General features: G+C 41.8%; 1 protein-coding gene across 2 annotated transcripts in view; it reads left to right on the top strand.

The window, feature by feature from the left end:
* The window catches only part of MAML3 (mastermind like transcriptional coactivator 3), a 437,043-nt gene that overhangs the window by 252,108 nt on the left and 168,692 nt on the right, over window positions 1-16,243 (top strand). For both annotated transcript variants that reach the window (XM_007999840.3, XM_073017643.1), the window contains exon 2: window positions 8,766-10,367. In XM_007999840.3, the coding sequence (XP_007998031.3) occupies window positions 8,766-10,367 (1,602 nt within the window). The remainder of the gene's footprint in view (window positions 1-8,765; window positions 10,368-16,243) is intronic.

Here is a 16,243-nt window from a genome sequence, read left to right as displayed (position 1 = left end):
ACTAAGAGGGTGAGGCCCCTTTAAAGAGGATCCTTTTCTTCCTGGAGGATTTCAGAATGGAGATTTTTTAACTGCTTAGGCTGACATCCCCTCCAGAGCTCCAGCATTTCCTACTGACCAGGTGCAGGGAAGCTGCATCATCTGGGATGGTCGAAAGCAGAGGTTTCAAACACTTGGCTCTTATGGCAATACTATATGTGATATGTACAGATTATATACATAATTTTAAAATTCATATTCAAATTCATTTACTCATAGAGAATAAAGTTGTTTTCTCTCTAAGTAATGTTAGGAGTCTATAAGGTTGCCAAAGGAGGCTTCGGGAGTTGTAATAAGATTTTTCTTTTTCTTTTCCTGTTAGTCTGCCCTGCACATAGATCTCTCTAAAACAAATGTATCCAACTTTTTTCAACGTATGTTTGGCATGTGGTCACTTTCTGGCATGGACTTTGCTCTGGGGAGTGAGCTGAGCCTTCAGCACCTGGCGCAGAGCCCAGCACACAGACACAGAGCACTCCTCAGTTCCCTGAATGAAAGTGAAGGGAAGTATATAGTGTGGAAGGGGAAATGGTCAGGGATATTACTGTGCTCAGGGAAACCTAAAATGTTTTAAAAATATACATTTTTATGAAAAATATTCTAGAAATCCAGCAAGCTTCTGCAGAATTCAGAATCCTCTGAGGTTTCAAAAAGCCCCAACTAGAGCACTGTTTCTTGGTTCTGTTTATGAGAGCCCCCATCATATCACCAGTCAACTCAGGAACATTTTGTAGTGACATTGGGTTTGTACGTGTATGCATACTTAAAAAAATCACACCATTAACCTCACAGTGTCGGAATCCAACAGAATTATCAATCTAGATCAAAATTTCTAAAAGCTGGGGAATCCTAAACCAGCAGCCCCAGAAGAATCAGGTTTTTATTCAGTTTCTTTAGATACCCGTGCCCCCACCTTGTGTCCCAATCTGGGGCTACTTAATTAGAAACTATGAAGGTGGGACCAAGAAATCTAAATTTTTAACAGCTTCTCAGGTCACTAGTTACATTAAAGTTGGAAAATTACTAAAGAAAAGCAAGCCTCTAAATAACTCTCGAGATCCTTTCTAAGGGCACTTAAATCTAGAAGACAGTTCTGGAAATGTTTTGCGCGCTCTTTGTATTCTATTAATTAAAATATCTAACACATGAGTATTCTGGGTCATTCATTAAATAAGCAAGTCAAATTCATCCATGTGTTCATAGGCTTATTACCTGCTGGTAGAATGGAAAGAGAATAAGCATGTGATAATTGATTCCAGTGAATCATCTTCTAGTTTGACCAGAACAGATCAAAATGACCAAAATGTTCTCTTTGAGCCTCTAAATTAGTTATAGCATCTGCAAGCTAAGACTCTCTCTTATCTTCAAGCCTTGGGAAAGAGTTGTATCTCTACCAGCTAGTGAAGAAAGCTCACTCACACTTTTGGTTGAAGAGGGTTAAGCTATAGTGGGTGAGAACCACTCGAAGCCTTTGTATGGAAATTTAAAATTCAAGCCTGAAAATAAGCAGCGTTTGGGGTTTACATACATGTGAAAACATGTGCCATGGTAATGTCGCTTAAAGTCTCTGGATTTCAGCTTCAGTTTTCTTTTCCACAAATCACTTCATATGTTCTGTAGTGGTTCTCATCAGGGATTCCCTGGACCCTTAGAGTCCTCAAAAATATTAAGAAGGAGATGGTCCATTTTCAGTGTTTCAAACTAACCAAAAGAAATTGTACGCTTATTCTGAGAACACTATGCAGTCCAGTGTTTTCAAGAGCCTGCTTTGGGGATCAATTACACCAACTCATTGTGGTTATTTGAGAGCTCTTTTTAGCATTCATTCATTCATCCATGAAGGAAAATAGTTATACTGTGATATGAATTAGAATGTCATGGAGGGTCTCTTAACCAACATCAGGAGTTGTAGGAAATGGCTGTCAAGAGAGACTACAGAGTAGGTAATGTCTAAACTGAATTGTAAAGGACACATAGAATTGGTCAGGTGAAAAAGCTGGATACGTGTAAAATATGCAGAGGCTCAGAAAGAGAGAAAACAATTGTGGTATGTCCTGGGCACTGCAAATAATTAAGTATAGCTGAGAGTTTGGAGTTGAGTGGGGTTGCGGAGTAAGTGGGGGAAGATTAGAGGTAATGGCTAAGCCTGGAGAGTTTAGCTGGGATGAGGATTCAGTTGAAGGGCCTGTGTGCCAGACCTGAATGATGCTGAAGACGGTAGACAGCTTTAGAAAAGCTTAAAGTGAAGGACGGGCATGATCATATTCACAATGTATAGAGAAAACCACAGCCACGATGCAGAGAATGGGTTGGAGGTGGTGAGACTGACGCTGGTCAGGAGCTGCTACAGAAATTCATGAGAGAAATATTGAGACTCTGAACGAGGTAGTGGCATTGGTGGCGGAAGATGAGACTAAAATTCATAGAATGGATAGTTCTTGAGGTTTAATTGGGTATGGGTGGCGGGGAAAGGCTGGAACAAAGGAAGATCCCTGAAAGCACAGTCTGAGAAAGCATATCACAGGTGGCATCAGAAACCCATGCCTTTGATGGGGTCATGACTGTGCTTCGTCCAGTCCTGGATGAGGGTGCAGTATGCCTTATAGAGGAGTCAGACCTGAGTTTGAATTTGAATCTGGGTTTAGCCATCTTCTGCCCAGCCCCCTGCGTTCTGTAATTTCAGACACACTACTTAACCCACGATGCCTCTGCAAGATGGTTGTAATAAAACCTATCTTTTAGAATCACTGGGAGCAGAGAGAAGGAATATGGTGGTTTACTGGAGTTGGACATTGGACATTGAATGTCTTCCATCTTAGAGTCTTCATTATTAATAGTAGCATCACTATCTTTATTCCCAAGCTCTGTGATCCTGCCCAACTTCATGCAAAATCAGGGACAGGACAGTAAGAGTTTCTTTGACTTGCCAGCACCACTAAAAAGTCTAAAAGCCAGCACCTCTAAGAAGAATAAAAGACCTCTTTGTCATGGACACTCTGGCCCATGGAACACCTCAAGAATCTGCTAGTATTGGGGGCCCCTGTGTCAGCAGAGGCCTGGTAATCTTAGCCATGCTCCTCCTTGCCGTGGGTGTCATGCACCCTCGCCCACCACACCCCCTCGAAAACACTGCCCCTTTCCCTATAGAACCATCTGGCCAGCACATGGCCTGCCCCACAGGTTTGTGGTGAGGATAAAATGTGATCGTGTGTGAAAGTTCTTTGTAATTCCAAAGGCACAGCTATTCTTATTACTACTGGTTTGGACATAATGCACAACCCTCCCACTCCCCATTCTGTCTCTCTCTGCCTCTCAGTTTCACTGTCTGTCTTTCTCTCTCTCTCTCTCTCTCACTCTCTCTCACACACACACACACACACCAGTTTCACAGAAACACAAGCCATCAAGCCGCACTGTAAATGAGGGACTTGCGCTGGAGCCATTATGGAAGAGGAATTGTTTCCTTCAGAGTAATTGACACATGATAGCAGCCCATATTGTCATAGGCATTGGATGAACAGCATACTTCAACTCCTGGCACCACAGCTTCACCTAATGGGAGAAAACATTTATGTGTAATAATAGTAATACAAGAGCAAGGAGGCTGATGCTCAGGAAAGAGTTTCTGTGATTCTTCCACGAGGGTGCAGTCATACTAAGAGGCTTCGGGCTTTGCGAGGCAGAAGGGCCAGGGACTTCCTAAGATAAGGCTATGTGGGATGAGACATTGCCCTGAGTCCTGAGGAGAGGAGGGTCACAGGGACATTTCTTTGTGCACAGCCAGGCATTCCCATGTTCTCTGAGCAGGGAGCTTGTGAATCAGCCTTCCCAGCCACATCGCTGGTTCTGTGTCTCCCTCTCCGCCTCCCTCTGTCTCCCATGAGAAACATAAAGAGAATTAGACTCCCAGACCACCTTTCCATATAGCAAAGGATGATGAGGCAGACAGAAGGGATGCTAAGATTGCTCTGCTATTTTGGACTTAACAAAACATAAAAATCACAGCACAGCATCTTCAATAATGTCTATCTTATATTCCAAACTACAGATACATGAAATATATAAATCAAGATTTGGGTTAAAGGGGCTTGCGGTGGAGAACTTTAGGCCCTGGAGGAAAGGGAACACTCGGAGGCTCCAATCAGGTGGCATGTTGAAAATGTATTTGGTTCAAACCTCAATGATCTAGCCTCTGCTCTTCTACAATCTAGGACATGAATGCATTAGCACTTGGACTTGGACTTGAATTGCAAATTTAATTTTTGTTGTTCATATTTAAAAAGCTACACCAGATGCTTGGAAAACATTAGGGTTTTGCTGGCTAGAGAACAGAAATATTCTACCTATTTGTTTTGAAGATCTAGTAAGCATTCCTTCTCAGCTGCAGTTGTAACTATTTGTACCACTGAATTTTGAAAATGGTAAAGCTAAGGCTTTGTAGGTGTTTACTGGTATCAGGTGTGAGGCTAAATCCTTTCTACATTATTTCATTTAACCTCAGACTCATGGTAACTCTATGAGCTAGTTATTACTGACCCACTTTGCAGATAAGGAAACCAAGGCTTAGGAGAGGTTAAATAAGTTTTCCAGGATTCATTTATTCAACATGTATTTATTGTCTACTCTGAGCTACTGGAAACCCAGTAGTAAACAAAATGGAAGAACACCTGCCTTCATGTAACTTATATTCTAATGGAAAGTATCATAGCCAACATTTCTTAAGACCCAGACAATATTGATATGTGTTAGCTCTTAGGTAGGTGATGTTGGATTTGAACTCAAGCATTCTAACTCCAGAGCCAGTGCTCCTCTTTCTCTAATTCTCACTGTACTGCCTCACCCAGCAGCCCACTCAGCCGTAAGAGGTGAAACTTGGGGTCTCAGCCAGACCTGCCTGGCTCTATGGTGTTGGCCACCACAATTTTACAGAGAAACAAATGGACCAGCTTCGTTTACTTCTCTGTCCTGCTCCATTCATTACATGACCTGGAACAGAGTCATGGACTTAGACTTTCTAAAATCGAGTCAGTTCATTGTTAAGACAAATGCTTATGTTTTGAAGGTTAACGTCACTCCAGGAGGTGTCAAAAGCCCTAACCCTCGTTTCCTTTAGGTCCTGAAGCTGTGATATTGACCATGCCGCTATGTTTGGAGCTATGGTCAAGTATCTTCCATACTTCTCATTAAAACCATGGTATCTTGCTTTGTGCAATAAATAATATCATTTTCTAGCAGTTTCTATGTAATACAATGAGTGGAGCCAGTATTTTTTTTTTTCCCCGTCAAATTCCAATGTGTTCCCGTTAGGGCCTTGTGTTCAGCAGTTTGAGGGCCTCTACCAAATGACTATGGGCTGTGTCTGATATTGTAAAAATATAAGATTTAGGAATAAGGGTTAGACTGGATTTTTACTCAAGGACCCTTTCTACTCTGTTTACTTTTCTTTCTTTTTTTTTTTTTTTTTGAGATGGAGTCTCACTGTCACCAGGCTAGAGTGTAGTGGCACGATCTCAGCTCACTGCAGCGTCCACCTCCCAGGTTCAAGTGATTCTCCTGCCTCGGCCTCCCGAGTAGCTGGGACTACAGGCGTGTGCCACCACCCCAGCAAAATTTTGTATTTTTAGTAGAGACGGGGTTTTACCATGTTGGCCAGGATGGTCTCAATCCCTTGACCTCGTGATCTGCCCGCCTCGGCCTCCCAAAGTGCTGGGATTACAGGCGTGAGCCACCGCGCCCGGCCATACTTTTCAAATATAATCATCTACTTATGAGAAAACACCTAGCAGTAAAATGACACTTCTTGAACTTTACCACATCTCCACATTGGTTTTATTATCCATAGTGCTCCTCTAGAGGCCCGGCAGTTTCACACGTGAGTGTTCAGGTGTCAGGGGCAGAGGGAATCCTGCTCCTCTCTTGCACTGGTTCTGTAATACAGAGCACCTTGCCAAGAATAAGAGAGTACCCGAGTGGAAAAACCACTGAGCCTTCTCTCTCCTATGCTGTCATTCTGCCTTCTGCCTGCAACTATGTAAAGTTACTGAAATCCCTTCTAACCCAGCCCAGTCACCCCTCTCACTCAGCAAGCATCTCCCCAGTAGCTATTCTATGCCAAGTTCTTTTACCATGCCCACATGCACTGGCCCTTTCTGTCAGAAAGGAAAGCAGCAGACAGATGAGTTAGGTTTGTAATTGATAAGTCCATAGAGTTAGCAAGACTTTTCTTAACTGGACTTTTAAAATGAGTCCAGTTAAGTGGATATAACACTCTTTAGGGTAAGAGATCTATCACTTCCAAAACCAGGAATGTAGAGGCTGGAATCAGGCATTCCTTATGGTCAATGGGGCTGCCTCCTGCTCGGATTTAAACTCTTCTCATAGCCCCTGCGAATTAGGCAATAGAATGATTCATTCCGTTTGCAATTGTTTATTAACCATTGCTATGAACACGAGGACTGGGTGCAGCCCTGTGGATACACAGTAAGCACATCAGCCACAGTTGCTACCTTCTTGGAGCTCACCAAACAGACACTTAAGCAGCTGCCCCAAAGCATGATAAAAGCTATGGCAGTAAAGTACAGACAGCTTGGAAAGACCCATTTCAGGACATCCAACCTAGTATAGTTGGTCAAGGAAGGCACCTGACATTGCTGGGTTGGGGAAGGGTATAAGAGAAGATTTCCTAGAGTAAGTGAAATCTAAGATCTGACCTGAAAAATAAGCAGCTATTACCCAGGGGAAGAGGAGAGGGAGCGGGAGGATGTTCCAAGAAAACAAAACAACATGGACAATGTCCTAGAGGTGGAAGGAAGCTTAGCACCTTAAAGGTGAAAGAATTCTAGGCTCTGAAGAGAAACCAGAATATCACACCTTTAAGGAACTAAAAGAGTTTCAAGAGAGTTTATGGAAAACGTAGGATAAGGGAGAAGAGGGGAGGAGATGCTGGAGAGGCAAAAGAGTGAGCCTGGAAAGATGAGCAAGAGTCAGGTGGTGTAGGCAAGAGTCAGTTTGGACTTTAACCTAAAGATGGTGGAAGTCATTGCAGAGTTATACACAAGAAAGGAAGTCTTTTTTTTTTTTTTTTTTTTTTTTTTTGGAAAATGTGGCATTATAAGGAGTAGATTAAGGGAACACAAAACAGTAAAAAAAATAGACAAAAGAGCAAATGAATGGAGGCAAAGCATAAAAGACCAGTTAGAAGATGGCGGCAACAATCTAATAAGAGATAATGGTATCCTGGCCAAGGATAGTAACAGTAACGGAGGAAGGAGATGAGGGGGCACATTAGAGTTATATTTTGGAGGTGGAATCCATAGGACTTGGTGACTGCTGATGTGAGAGGTTTCAAGAAAAATGCTCAAGTGTCTGACTTGGATAAATGGATAGATACTGAGATAGGGAACATTGATGAGGATCTTGTTTGAGTAACAAAGGATAATAAGCTCAATGTTGAGACCTGCTGAGTTTCAGATGTCCATGAAATATCCAGTAGGAGAACATTGGATTTAGCGGAGCTGAGCACTAAATCCAATGAGCCTGCTTCAGCTGTCTTCTCTAGGCTGATGACCCCAAAACAATGTACCCAGTCCAGCTATGTGAGCCTGGGAAGATGAGCATCTTTCGGGGCTGTCAGCCTAGAGAAGATATTTGAAGCTGTTGTAATCGATGAAGTTGTCTAAGCAAGAACACAGAGTGAGCAGCAGGAGAAAGAAAGCTTAAGACAAAACACTGAAGAATCCCATCCTTTAGGGAAAAGAAAGACTACATAAGAGATTGAGAAAGAGCTGGTGGAGAAAGGAGGAAATTGAGAAGAGTGTGATGTTGTGGAAATCGATGGATACGTGCTTTTAGAAAAGAGTGAGCCACTGTATCAAAAGGTGTTGAAAGGTGAGCTCACATAAGAACTTAAAGGAAGTTTGGGATTGCATTAAACGTTAATTTTCAATTCTATGCTATTTAGAACATGTGTTAAATTCCATATTCTTAGAAGTTTTTACTTTAGCATTTTTTAAAATGTTGATTTAATTCCTTGATGTTCTCATTTAAGTTGTGGCAAGAATTTAGGATAGGTATTAACATCTTTTTCAAGTATGTTACATTTTGGTCCAAGTCTCATGTCTAGCATTCATGGTGGCTCACACCTGTAATCCCAGCACTTAGGAAGGCTGAGGCGGGCTGATCACTTGAGGCCAGGAGTACCAGACCAGCCTGGCCAACAGGGTGAAACCCCATCTCTACTAAAAATACAAAAATTAGCCAGGTATGGTGGCCTGTGCCGTAATCCTAGCTACTGTGGAGGCTGAGGCAAGAGAATCATTTGAACCTGGGAGGTGAAGGTCTCAGTGAGCCAAGATAGCACCTCTGCACTCCAGCCTGGGCAACAGAGCAAGACTCCATCTCAAAAACAAAAAAAGAAAGAAAATAATAACAGATTGTTCTTCCTTGCTGAGAGCAGTATTGCCCTTATTAACTATCTCTTTTCTTTTGTTTCCCACCCTTCAATCTTTTGTTTGTTTTCTATCTCTTAGCCCTGTGAGCTCTGCTTTTAGATAAAACCTTTTCCCATACAATTTGAATTGTAGTGTTGCCTGATTTTGAAATTATAAGTATGACTTATTTCCTTTGTGTCATAAACCACTTAAAAGTTAGTTCATAGCAATGTACATCATAATCCTTAAAGAGTAAAATATGACTTTTAGTCATCCTCTTTCCTGTTTCTTTTCCAGCTACAAGAGACTGTGAAAAGGAAATTGGAAGGAGCTCGATCACCACTTAATGGAGACCAGCAGAATGGTGCTTGTGATGGGAATTTTTCTCCAACTAGCAAACGAATTCGAAAGGACATTTCTGTGGGGATGGAAGCCATCAACAATTTGCCCAATAACATGCCACTGCCTTCAGCTTCTCCTCTTCACCAACTTGACCTGAAGCCTTCTTTGCCCTTGCAGAACAGTGGAACTCACACTCCTGGGCTTCTAGAAGATCTAAGTAAGAATGGTAGGCTCCCTGAGATTAAACTTCCTGTCAACGGTTGCAGTGACCTGGAGGATAGCTTCACCATCTTGCAGAGCAAAGACCTCAAACAAGAACCTCTCGATGACCCTACTTGCATAGACACATCAGAAACATCTCTTTCAAATCAGAACAAGCTGTTCTCAGACATTAATCTGAATGATCAGGAGTGGCAAGAATTAATAGATGAATTAGCCAACACGGTTCCTGAGGATGACATACAGGACCTGTTCAACGAAGACTTTGAAGAGAAGAAGGAGCCAGAATTCTCGCAGCCAGCAACCGAGACCCCTCTCTCCCAGGAGAGTGCGAGCGTGAAGAGCGACCCCTCTCACTCTCCCTTCACACATGTCTCCATGGGATCTCCCCAGGCGAGGCCTTCTTCTTCTGGTCCTCCCTTTTCTACTGTCTCCACGGCCACTAGTTTACCTTCTGTTGCCAGCACTCCTGCAGCTCCAAACCCTGCAAGCTCACCAGCAAACTGTGCTGTCCAGTCCCCTCAAACTCCAAACCAAGCCCACACTCCAGGCCAAGCTCCACCTCGGCCTGGAAATGGTTATCTCCTGAATCCAGCAGCAGTGACAGTGGCCGGTTCAGCATCAGGGCCTGTGGCTGTGCCCAGCTCTGACATGTCTCCAGCAGAACAGCTCAAACAGATGGCTGCACAGCAGCAACAAAGGGCCAAACTCATGCAACAGAAGCAGCAACAGCAGCAGCAGCAGCAGCAGCAGCAGCAGCAACAGCAGCAGCAGCAGCAGCAACACTCAAATCAGACTTCAAATTGGTCTCCCTTAGGACCTCCCTCTAGTCCATATGGAGCAGCTTTTACTGCAGAAAAACCAAATAGCCCAATGATGTACCCCCAAGCCTTTAACAACCAAAATCCTATAGTGCCTCCAATGGCAAACAACCTGCAGAAGACAACAATGAATAACTACCTCCCACAGAATCACATGAATATGATCAATCAGCAGCCAAATAACTTGGGTACAAACTCCTTAAGCAAACAGCACAATATTCTTACTTATGGCAACACTAAACCCCTGACCCATTTCAATGCAGACCTGAGTCAGAGGATGACACCACCAATGGCCAACCCCAACAAAAACCCCTTGATGCCATACATCCAGCAACAGCAACAGCAGCAGCAACAGCAACAGCAGCAGCAGCAGCAGCAGCAGCAGCAGCCACCACCTCCACAGCTCCAGGCCCCCAGGGCACACCTGAGCGAAGACCAGAAACGCATGCTTCTCATGAAGCAGAAAGGAGTGATGAATCAGCCCATGGCTTACGCTGCACTTCCATCCCACGGTCAGGTAAGTGTGAAAGTGACACACTTCGAGTGGTGCATTTCAGACTGTCAATGTGTGATGCTCTACGAGCTTCCACTGTAGTTGGGTCTAATTGCCTGCAGAAAGCCTCTCTATACATCCTCAGATAGTGGCCAGTTTTGGAGGGTTCTTTTTCAATTTCTCCTAAGAGATGGAAAAGGGTGGCACGATAAACTTTCTTATATTTCAATGTCTAGGAATCAAACTTCTTTTATTCCCAACTGCAGATAAGAATTACATAAAATTCTCACTCTGAGGGAGGGAGGCTGCAGAGGTCACTCCACCAAACATGGCACTACCTCTGTAGCTTCTCTCCCAGCTTGCATGATCCTAGGCTCTGGGTGGTGGGAAGCAGGGGACATTCAGGGCTATCTACAACCGTTTTATAAGGCCCTGAGCAGCCTTCAGCTGTCTTACTGAATTATGAATAATGGGAAATTTGGCTTGTTGATGTTCAAATATAGGAGAGCTTTCTGGATTTTCAAAGTGAAGAGGAGAGTAGATTTTTGTAGGACCTCGTAATGTTTAAACACTTGCTGCTAGACTAGCAACAGTTGGAAGCTGGTTTGATCTTCTTACTTGGGAGTGCAATGAAACCTCTCTGATTCATTCAGCTCTATTTCCGGAAAATGTGATGGTGAATATATCTTAGTGCTGTGTTAAAATAAAGTCTCCACTTTCTCACTGTCCTTCTTCATGGGAGGTTGGGCTCTCGGTGTGCGTGGTAAAAAATGAGCAGCAACCAGTCGGGAAGTGAATAGTCACTGACAAGCATTTCACTCTCTTCATCCTGACCAGTGGCAAACAGCCACAGCTCCTTTAGTATGACGTTTTTTCTACCCTGAAGGAGAGAGTGGGGAAATGCCCATTAGAGCGACTCCCCCTGCCCCACATGGATGAATTCAAGAGAGATCATCTTACTGCCAGTTGCTGTGCTGTGCCTCAATTCTTCCAGGATGCAGACACAGTCATTTTACTTGGAGAATTTGCAGAAAAGTCTTTGCTTTAGAGGCCCTCATGTCTAAACAGGTTCTAACTAGTGCTTGGATAGGTGTCCACAATTGAGTACTTTAGAAGCAGTGGGAAATAACGCAGGCAGATCTTGCCTCACTTGGTTATTTGCATCTTGTAGCTCCTGGAGTGCCCCACCCCACCCCTGAAACCCCAAGCTTGATGGAGCTGCAGGGCTGGAGGTGGTGCTGGCCTGCAGAGACAGGCCTGAGCTCTGTGGCTTCATTCTTGTCCTCAGCCTTACAACCCCCAAACCTCACAGTGGCTTGTTGTCTGCACATGCCAGCCAGCTCTAAAGATTCCGTCTGGATAAATAAAAGTATAACTTGGTTTACATTGACTGCAATCAGTAGCTGGTAGAAAAATATCATTGAAATGTGAACTTTTATGTATTATCTTAGTTTCATTAAGAACATATACCACTGGGGAAATACAGCATTTTATACACTTCCAGATTAAGTTCTGAAGCAGGCAGAAATACAGGCAGTATACATGGATGTTTGTGGTAGCCCAGGTGTGTCAGAAGGTTTATGAGATCACAAGCTGTCAGAATGGTCGGTCTGTTGTTAATACAAATTGTGCTTCTACATTCGCTGTTTTTACACTAGCTACAGTAGAGTATTTCCTTCAAGCCAGACCAAAGATGAATAATTAATTCCAGTTCACAGGCTCTGCAGACATGTGAGTGCAATGGTGCACCCACCCTCACCCCCACTAAATGTCTTTCGAAATGTGCCAACTTGGGACAAAGTTCCTGTCTTTGTGGGAACATGGGTTTTAAGGGTACTTCTTTCAGGTCCTTATGTCTGCCGAGCTATGAGTCACTGAAGCTGGTAGCTGCAGAGGTCTTGTTTTGAAAGAGCTCAGTCAGCTGAAGAAGCAAAGTGATGTTTTTCTGGATTAAATCTGTGTGCTCCTCCTCTCTTCTCTGTCTCTCGAAGTATTTTCAGTGTGGACAGAATATTCCTTTGTGAGTCCTCATTAGAATAATCACTTCTTAACCTCATAAAAACTCATCAGGTAAAAGCGTGCTTTTTAATGAAATATTAACTCACCACTGTTTGAAACAAGCTTCAAAATACATATATAAACATGTGACTATCTTTCTGCAAACATATCATTTGTTTCATGTTTTTATCTGATTGTGAAGCCGTATTTACATAGTTCTCAGAATAGTTCATTACATTATATGCGGGTACATTCCACAAATATGAGCACGAATTGCAGGTGCGATATAAAATATAATTATACATAGGTTTAGTTCAGTTTCGTTTTCTGCTGTTGCTAGTGAAAACTCACTTTATTCTTTGTTGATCACAATGACCATGATCAACATTTCGTTTTAATGAATGACTTGAGCAGCAAAGCCTTTTAGGCACATTTATTTCAAGAAAATTGTCTTCTACAGATGTTTACTTATTTGGAACATTTGTATAAAATTCCATCTCTCTCAGAAATGAATATAAATGTGCTTACTTCCTGTGTATTTCAAAAAAGAGGGAAACAAAAATAGAAACAAAGATATTTCAAAATTTTGAATGTGTTTTATCTAGTAATTCCATTTCTCAGAATTTACGTGTTATTCTTCTTGGTCAGATGGTTGAACAAAGGTTATGCTCATGGTGTTATTTATGATAGTGAAAAATTTGATCCAAAAATAAGTATTTTGGAAAAATAAATATGTACATGACATTCACGATAGAAATAAATAACTAATCATATGGAAATGCCTTATAATATGAATAAAATAGACCATAAAACAATTTATATGTTACAGTCCAAATTGTGACTTTTAATATGTGTAGAAAAATACTGAATAACTGAAATGTTATTTTAGGAATTCTAAATACTGAATTCCTAAAATGTTAGGAATGATATTTATTTCTGGCTGGAAAAATTATGAGTGATTATTGTTTTCCTCTTTATATTTAACTGAATTTTGTAAACTTTCTATCGTACATGTGTGTTAATTCTACCCTCTGCGAAAACACTTTTTTAAGGAAGGGAAACTCCCTGTTTAAAAGAGTTTACCCTTCGTTAATTCTTTTTTTTTTTTATTCTTAGTTGAATTGATTTGCCAGTTGGATTGAGGCAATATCATTATTTGCTATTCATTGATATATATTAGTTGTGAATCCCTGCTTTAGTGAGTAGTCCTAAAACCTGCCTCCCACACTCAGTCTCTTTTCCTTTCTGTCTCCTCATCCCTTTACCATGTTCTCATTCCTAGAAAATTTTAGCTAAATTAGTGACAGTGAAAGTAGCAATAACATTTTTACCATTAAAAGTTTTTGAATCTTCTCAGAGATATGTTCTTATATTATTTCTGTATTCCCTTTACTTTTTTTTTTCTTTTTTTTTTTGAGACAGTCTCGCTCTGTCACCCAGGCTGGAGTGCAGTGGTACATCTCAGCTCACTACAAGCTCCGCCTCCTGGGTTCACGCTATTCTCCTGCTTCAGCCTCCCAAGTAGCTGGGACTACAGGAACCCACCATCACGCCCGGCTCTTTGTTGTTGTTGTTGTTGTATTTTTAATAGAGACGGAGTTTCACCGTGTTAGCCAGGATGGTCTCGATCTCCTGACCTTGTGATCCGCCCGCCTCAGCCTCCCAAAGTGCTGGGATTACAGGCGTGAGCCACTGCGCCCAGCCTACTTTTTTTTTTTTTTTTTAATGTTCTGGAACTTCTATTCATCATGGACTAAACTCCCCGATTGTCTCTAATTTTCTTCTTACCAGCTTCACTTTTTAAAAATTAATACGTAATATTTATACATATTTATGGGGTACATGTGATATTTTGTTACAGGCATAGAATATGTAATGATCAAGTCAGGGTATTTAGGGCACCTATCACTGTATTTATTCTTTCTTTCTTTTTTTCTGTTTTTGAGACAGGGTCTCACTTTGTTGCCCAGACTGGAGTGTAGTGGCACTGTCATACCTCACTGCAGCTTTGAATTCCTGGGTTCAAGCCATCCTCCCACCTCATACCCCAAGCAGCTGGGACCAGAGGCAGTGGCCACCCTAACTGGCTAATTTTTTTTTTTTTAATTTTCAGTAGAGACAAGGTCTCACTTGTTGCCCAGTCTAGTGTCCAACCCCTGAACTGAAGCAATCTTCCTGCCTTGGCTTCCCATAGTATTGGAATTATAGGCGTGAGCCGCTGTGCCCGGCCTGAGTATTTATTATTTCTATGTGATGGGAATATTTCAAGTTCTCACTTCTAGCTATTTGAAATATACACTACATGTTCTCCAATTTTTAAAATATGTGTTTTTGTTATGAAATAGAACTTAACTTTGGTCACATCTGGTTTTTTTCCTTCCTAATCCTGTTATTTCTCAAGGGCAGGATCTCTCTCTCTCCTCTCTTACACACACACTTTAGCTGATTTTTGCATAGTGCCTAGCACTGTGTCTTAAACATAAGGATGTTCAATAAATCATTTGATGGTGATTATCAAAGTTTGGGTCAAAAATATGATTACAGTTGATTATCAGCTCCAATGGAGAAAGCATTAGCTCACATAACGCAGAGCTGCTTTTGAGATCAAATAGAAGAGCTAAAAAGGCAAATCTAGAAAGAATCCTTTGATAGGAGGTGATTATCTTGAACCAGCAGAACAACAGTGAGATTGCTGGGAAGGCAACCACAATCCCTGTGTCTGACAAACAAAAAACAATGGAGCAACTATGAAAGAAGTAAACCAAAAGCAGAGACCACTTGCTGGTCAAGGACGCTCACAGGCCAGCCCAGAGCCCAAGAATAATTCCTGCGGGGAAGAGCAGAAAGGGAATCATGTCCAAAATGTGATGTTCATTTTTCATACTTGCAGTCTTAGGACTAGATACATCAGAGGTGACTCTGCTACTTTATTCTTTACACGTGTGTCTTCTACATGTGGCTGTGTGCATCATAATGAGTACACGTGCTCGTATTTTACAGAATGTTTTTCCCTTTCAATTTTATTTTACCAGAATTTGTGGAATGCCCTGTGTGGTATATTATTATAAGCTTTTTAGTCATAAAATCTCCAGAGAAAGAACAGAGCTGCAATATTCACAGCCATCATGGAAATCTCTTGGAAGATACATTTTCCTTAAAGAACCTGGAACCCCTTTGTTCAGTTTCCTTGATATATATATTATTTACCTTATCCAAGTAATACACATGCATAGTTCAGAAAGTCAAATACTGCTAGGGGGCTTTTGATGAGAAACAGTAGTCCCCTGTTTCACCCACACCGTTCTTAATTTCTGCTTGCCAAAGGCAGCCACTTCCATGCAGTAAGTTGCCTTCTCATTTATCTCCATAAATTGCATTTCTCAAGTTTTCAATTACTCAATTCTACAGAAGATGGGGGGTTCAGCTACTTACACTACCTCCTCACAAACACACACAACCCACACACACACACAGTTTCTCTTTTCCTCTTCCCCGTCCTCTCAGTGTAACTAGCTATATTACAAAACATGATTTTAAAAAGTAGTCCATGTTTACATGACTGATTTTTGCATAGTGCCTGACAGTTTAGCCATGTAGTATGCTATGATTTTGTTTCCTTACTTGTATAACTTTTTGTTTTCCTTGGAATTTATGATTGCCCTTTTGGGCAGGGTGGGGGGCATGTATTGTCTCTGTACCTACTTTTGATCCATCCTTAAACGTTTCTGACCCTGTAAAACATTCACTATGATCAAGCACATCAGATGATGTAGTTTTTCTTATATTTTCTTTTCTTTTCCCTCTCTCCCTCCCTCCGTCTTTCCTTCTCTCCTGAAGTTCTCTGCCCTGTTGGTTCTGTCCACTTCTGTCCTGCAGTTTTCTTGGTCTGCTGCTTAACGGAA

This window comes from Chlorocebus sabaeus, chromosome 7 (genome assembly GCF_047675955.1).
Source record: "Chlorocebus sabaeus isolate Y175 chromosome 7, mChlSab1.0.hap1, whole genome shotgun sequence".
In the NCBI taxonomy this organism is placed as follows: Eukaryota; Metazoa; Chordata; class Mammalia; order Primates; family Cercopithecidae; genus Chlorocebus; species Chlorocebus sabaeus.
Note: the sequence above shows the minus strand (reverse complement) of the source record. Positions and strands in the feature narration are given on the sequence as shown.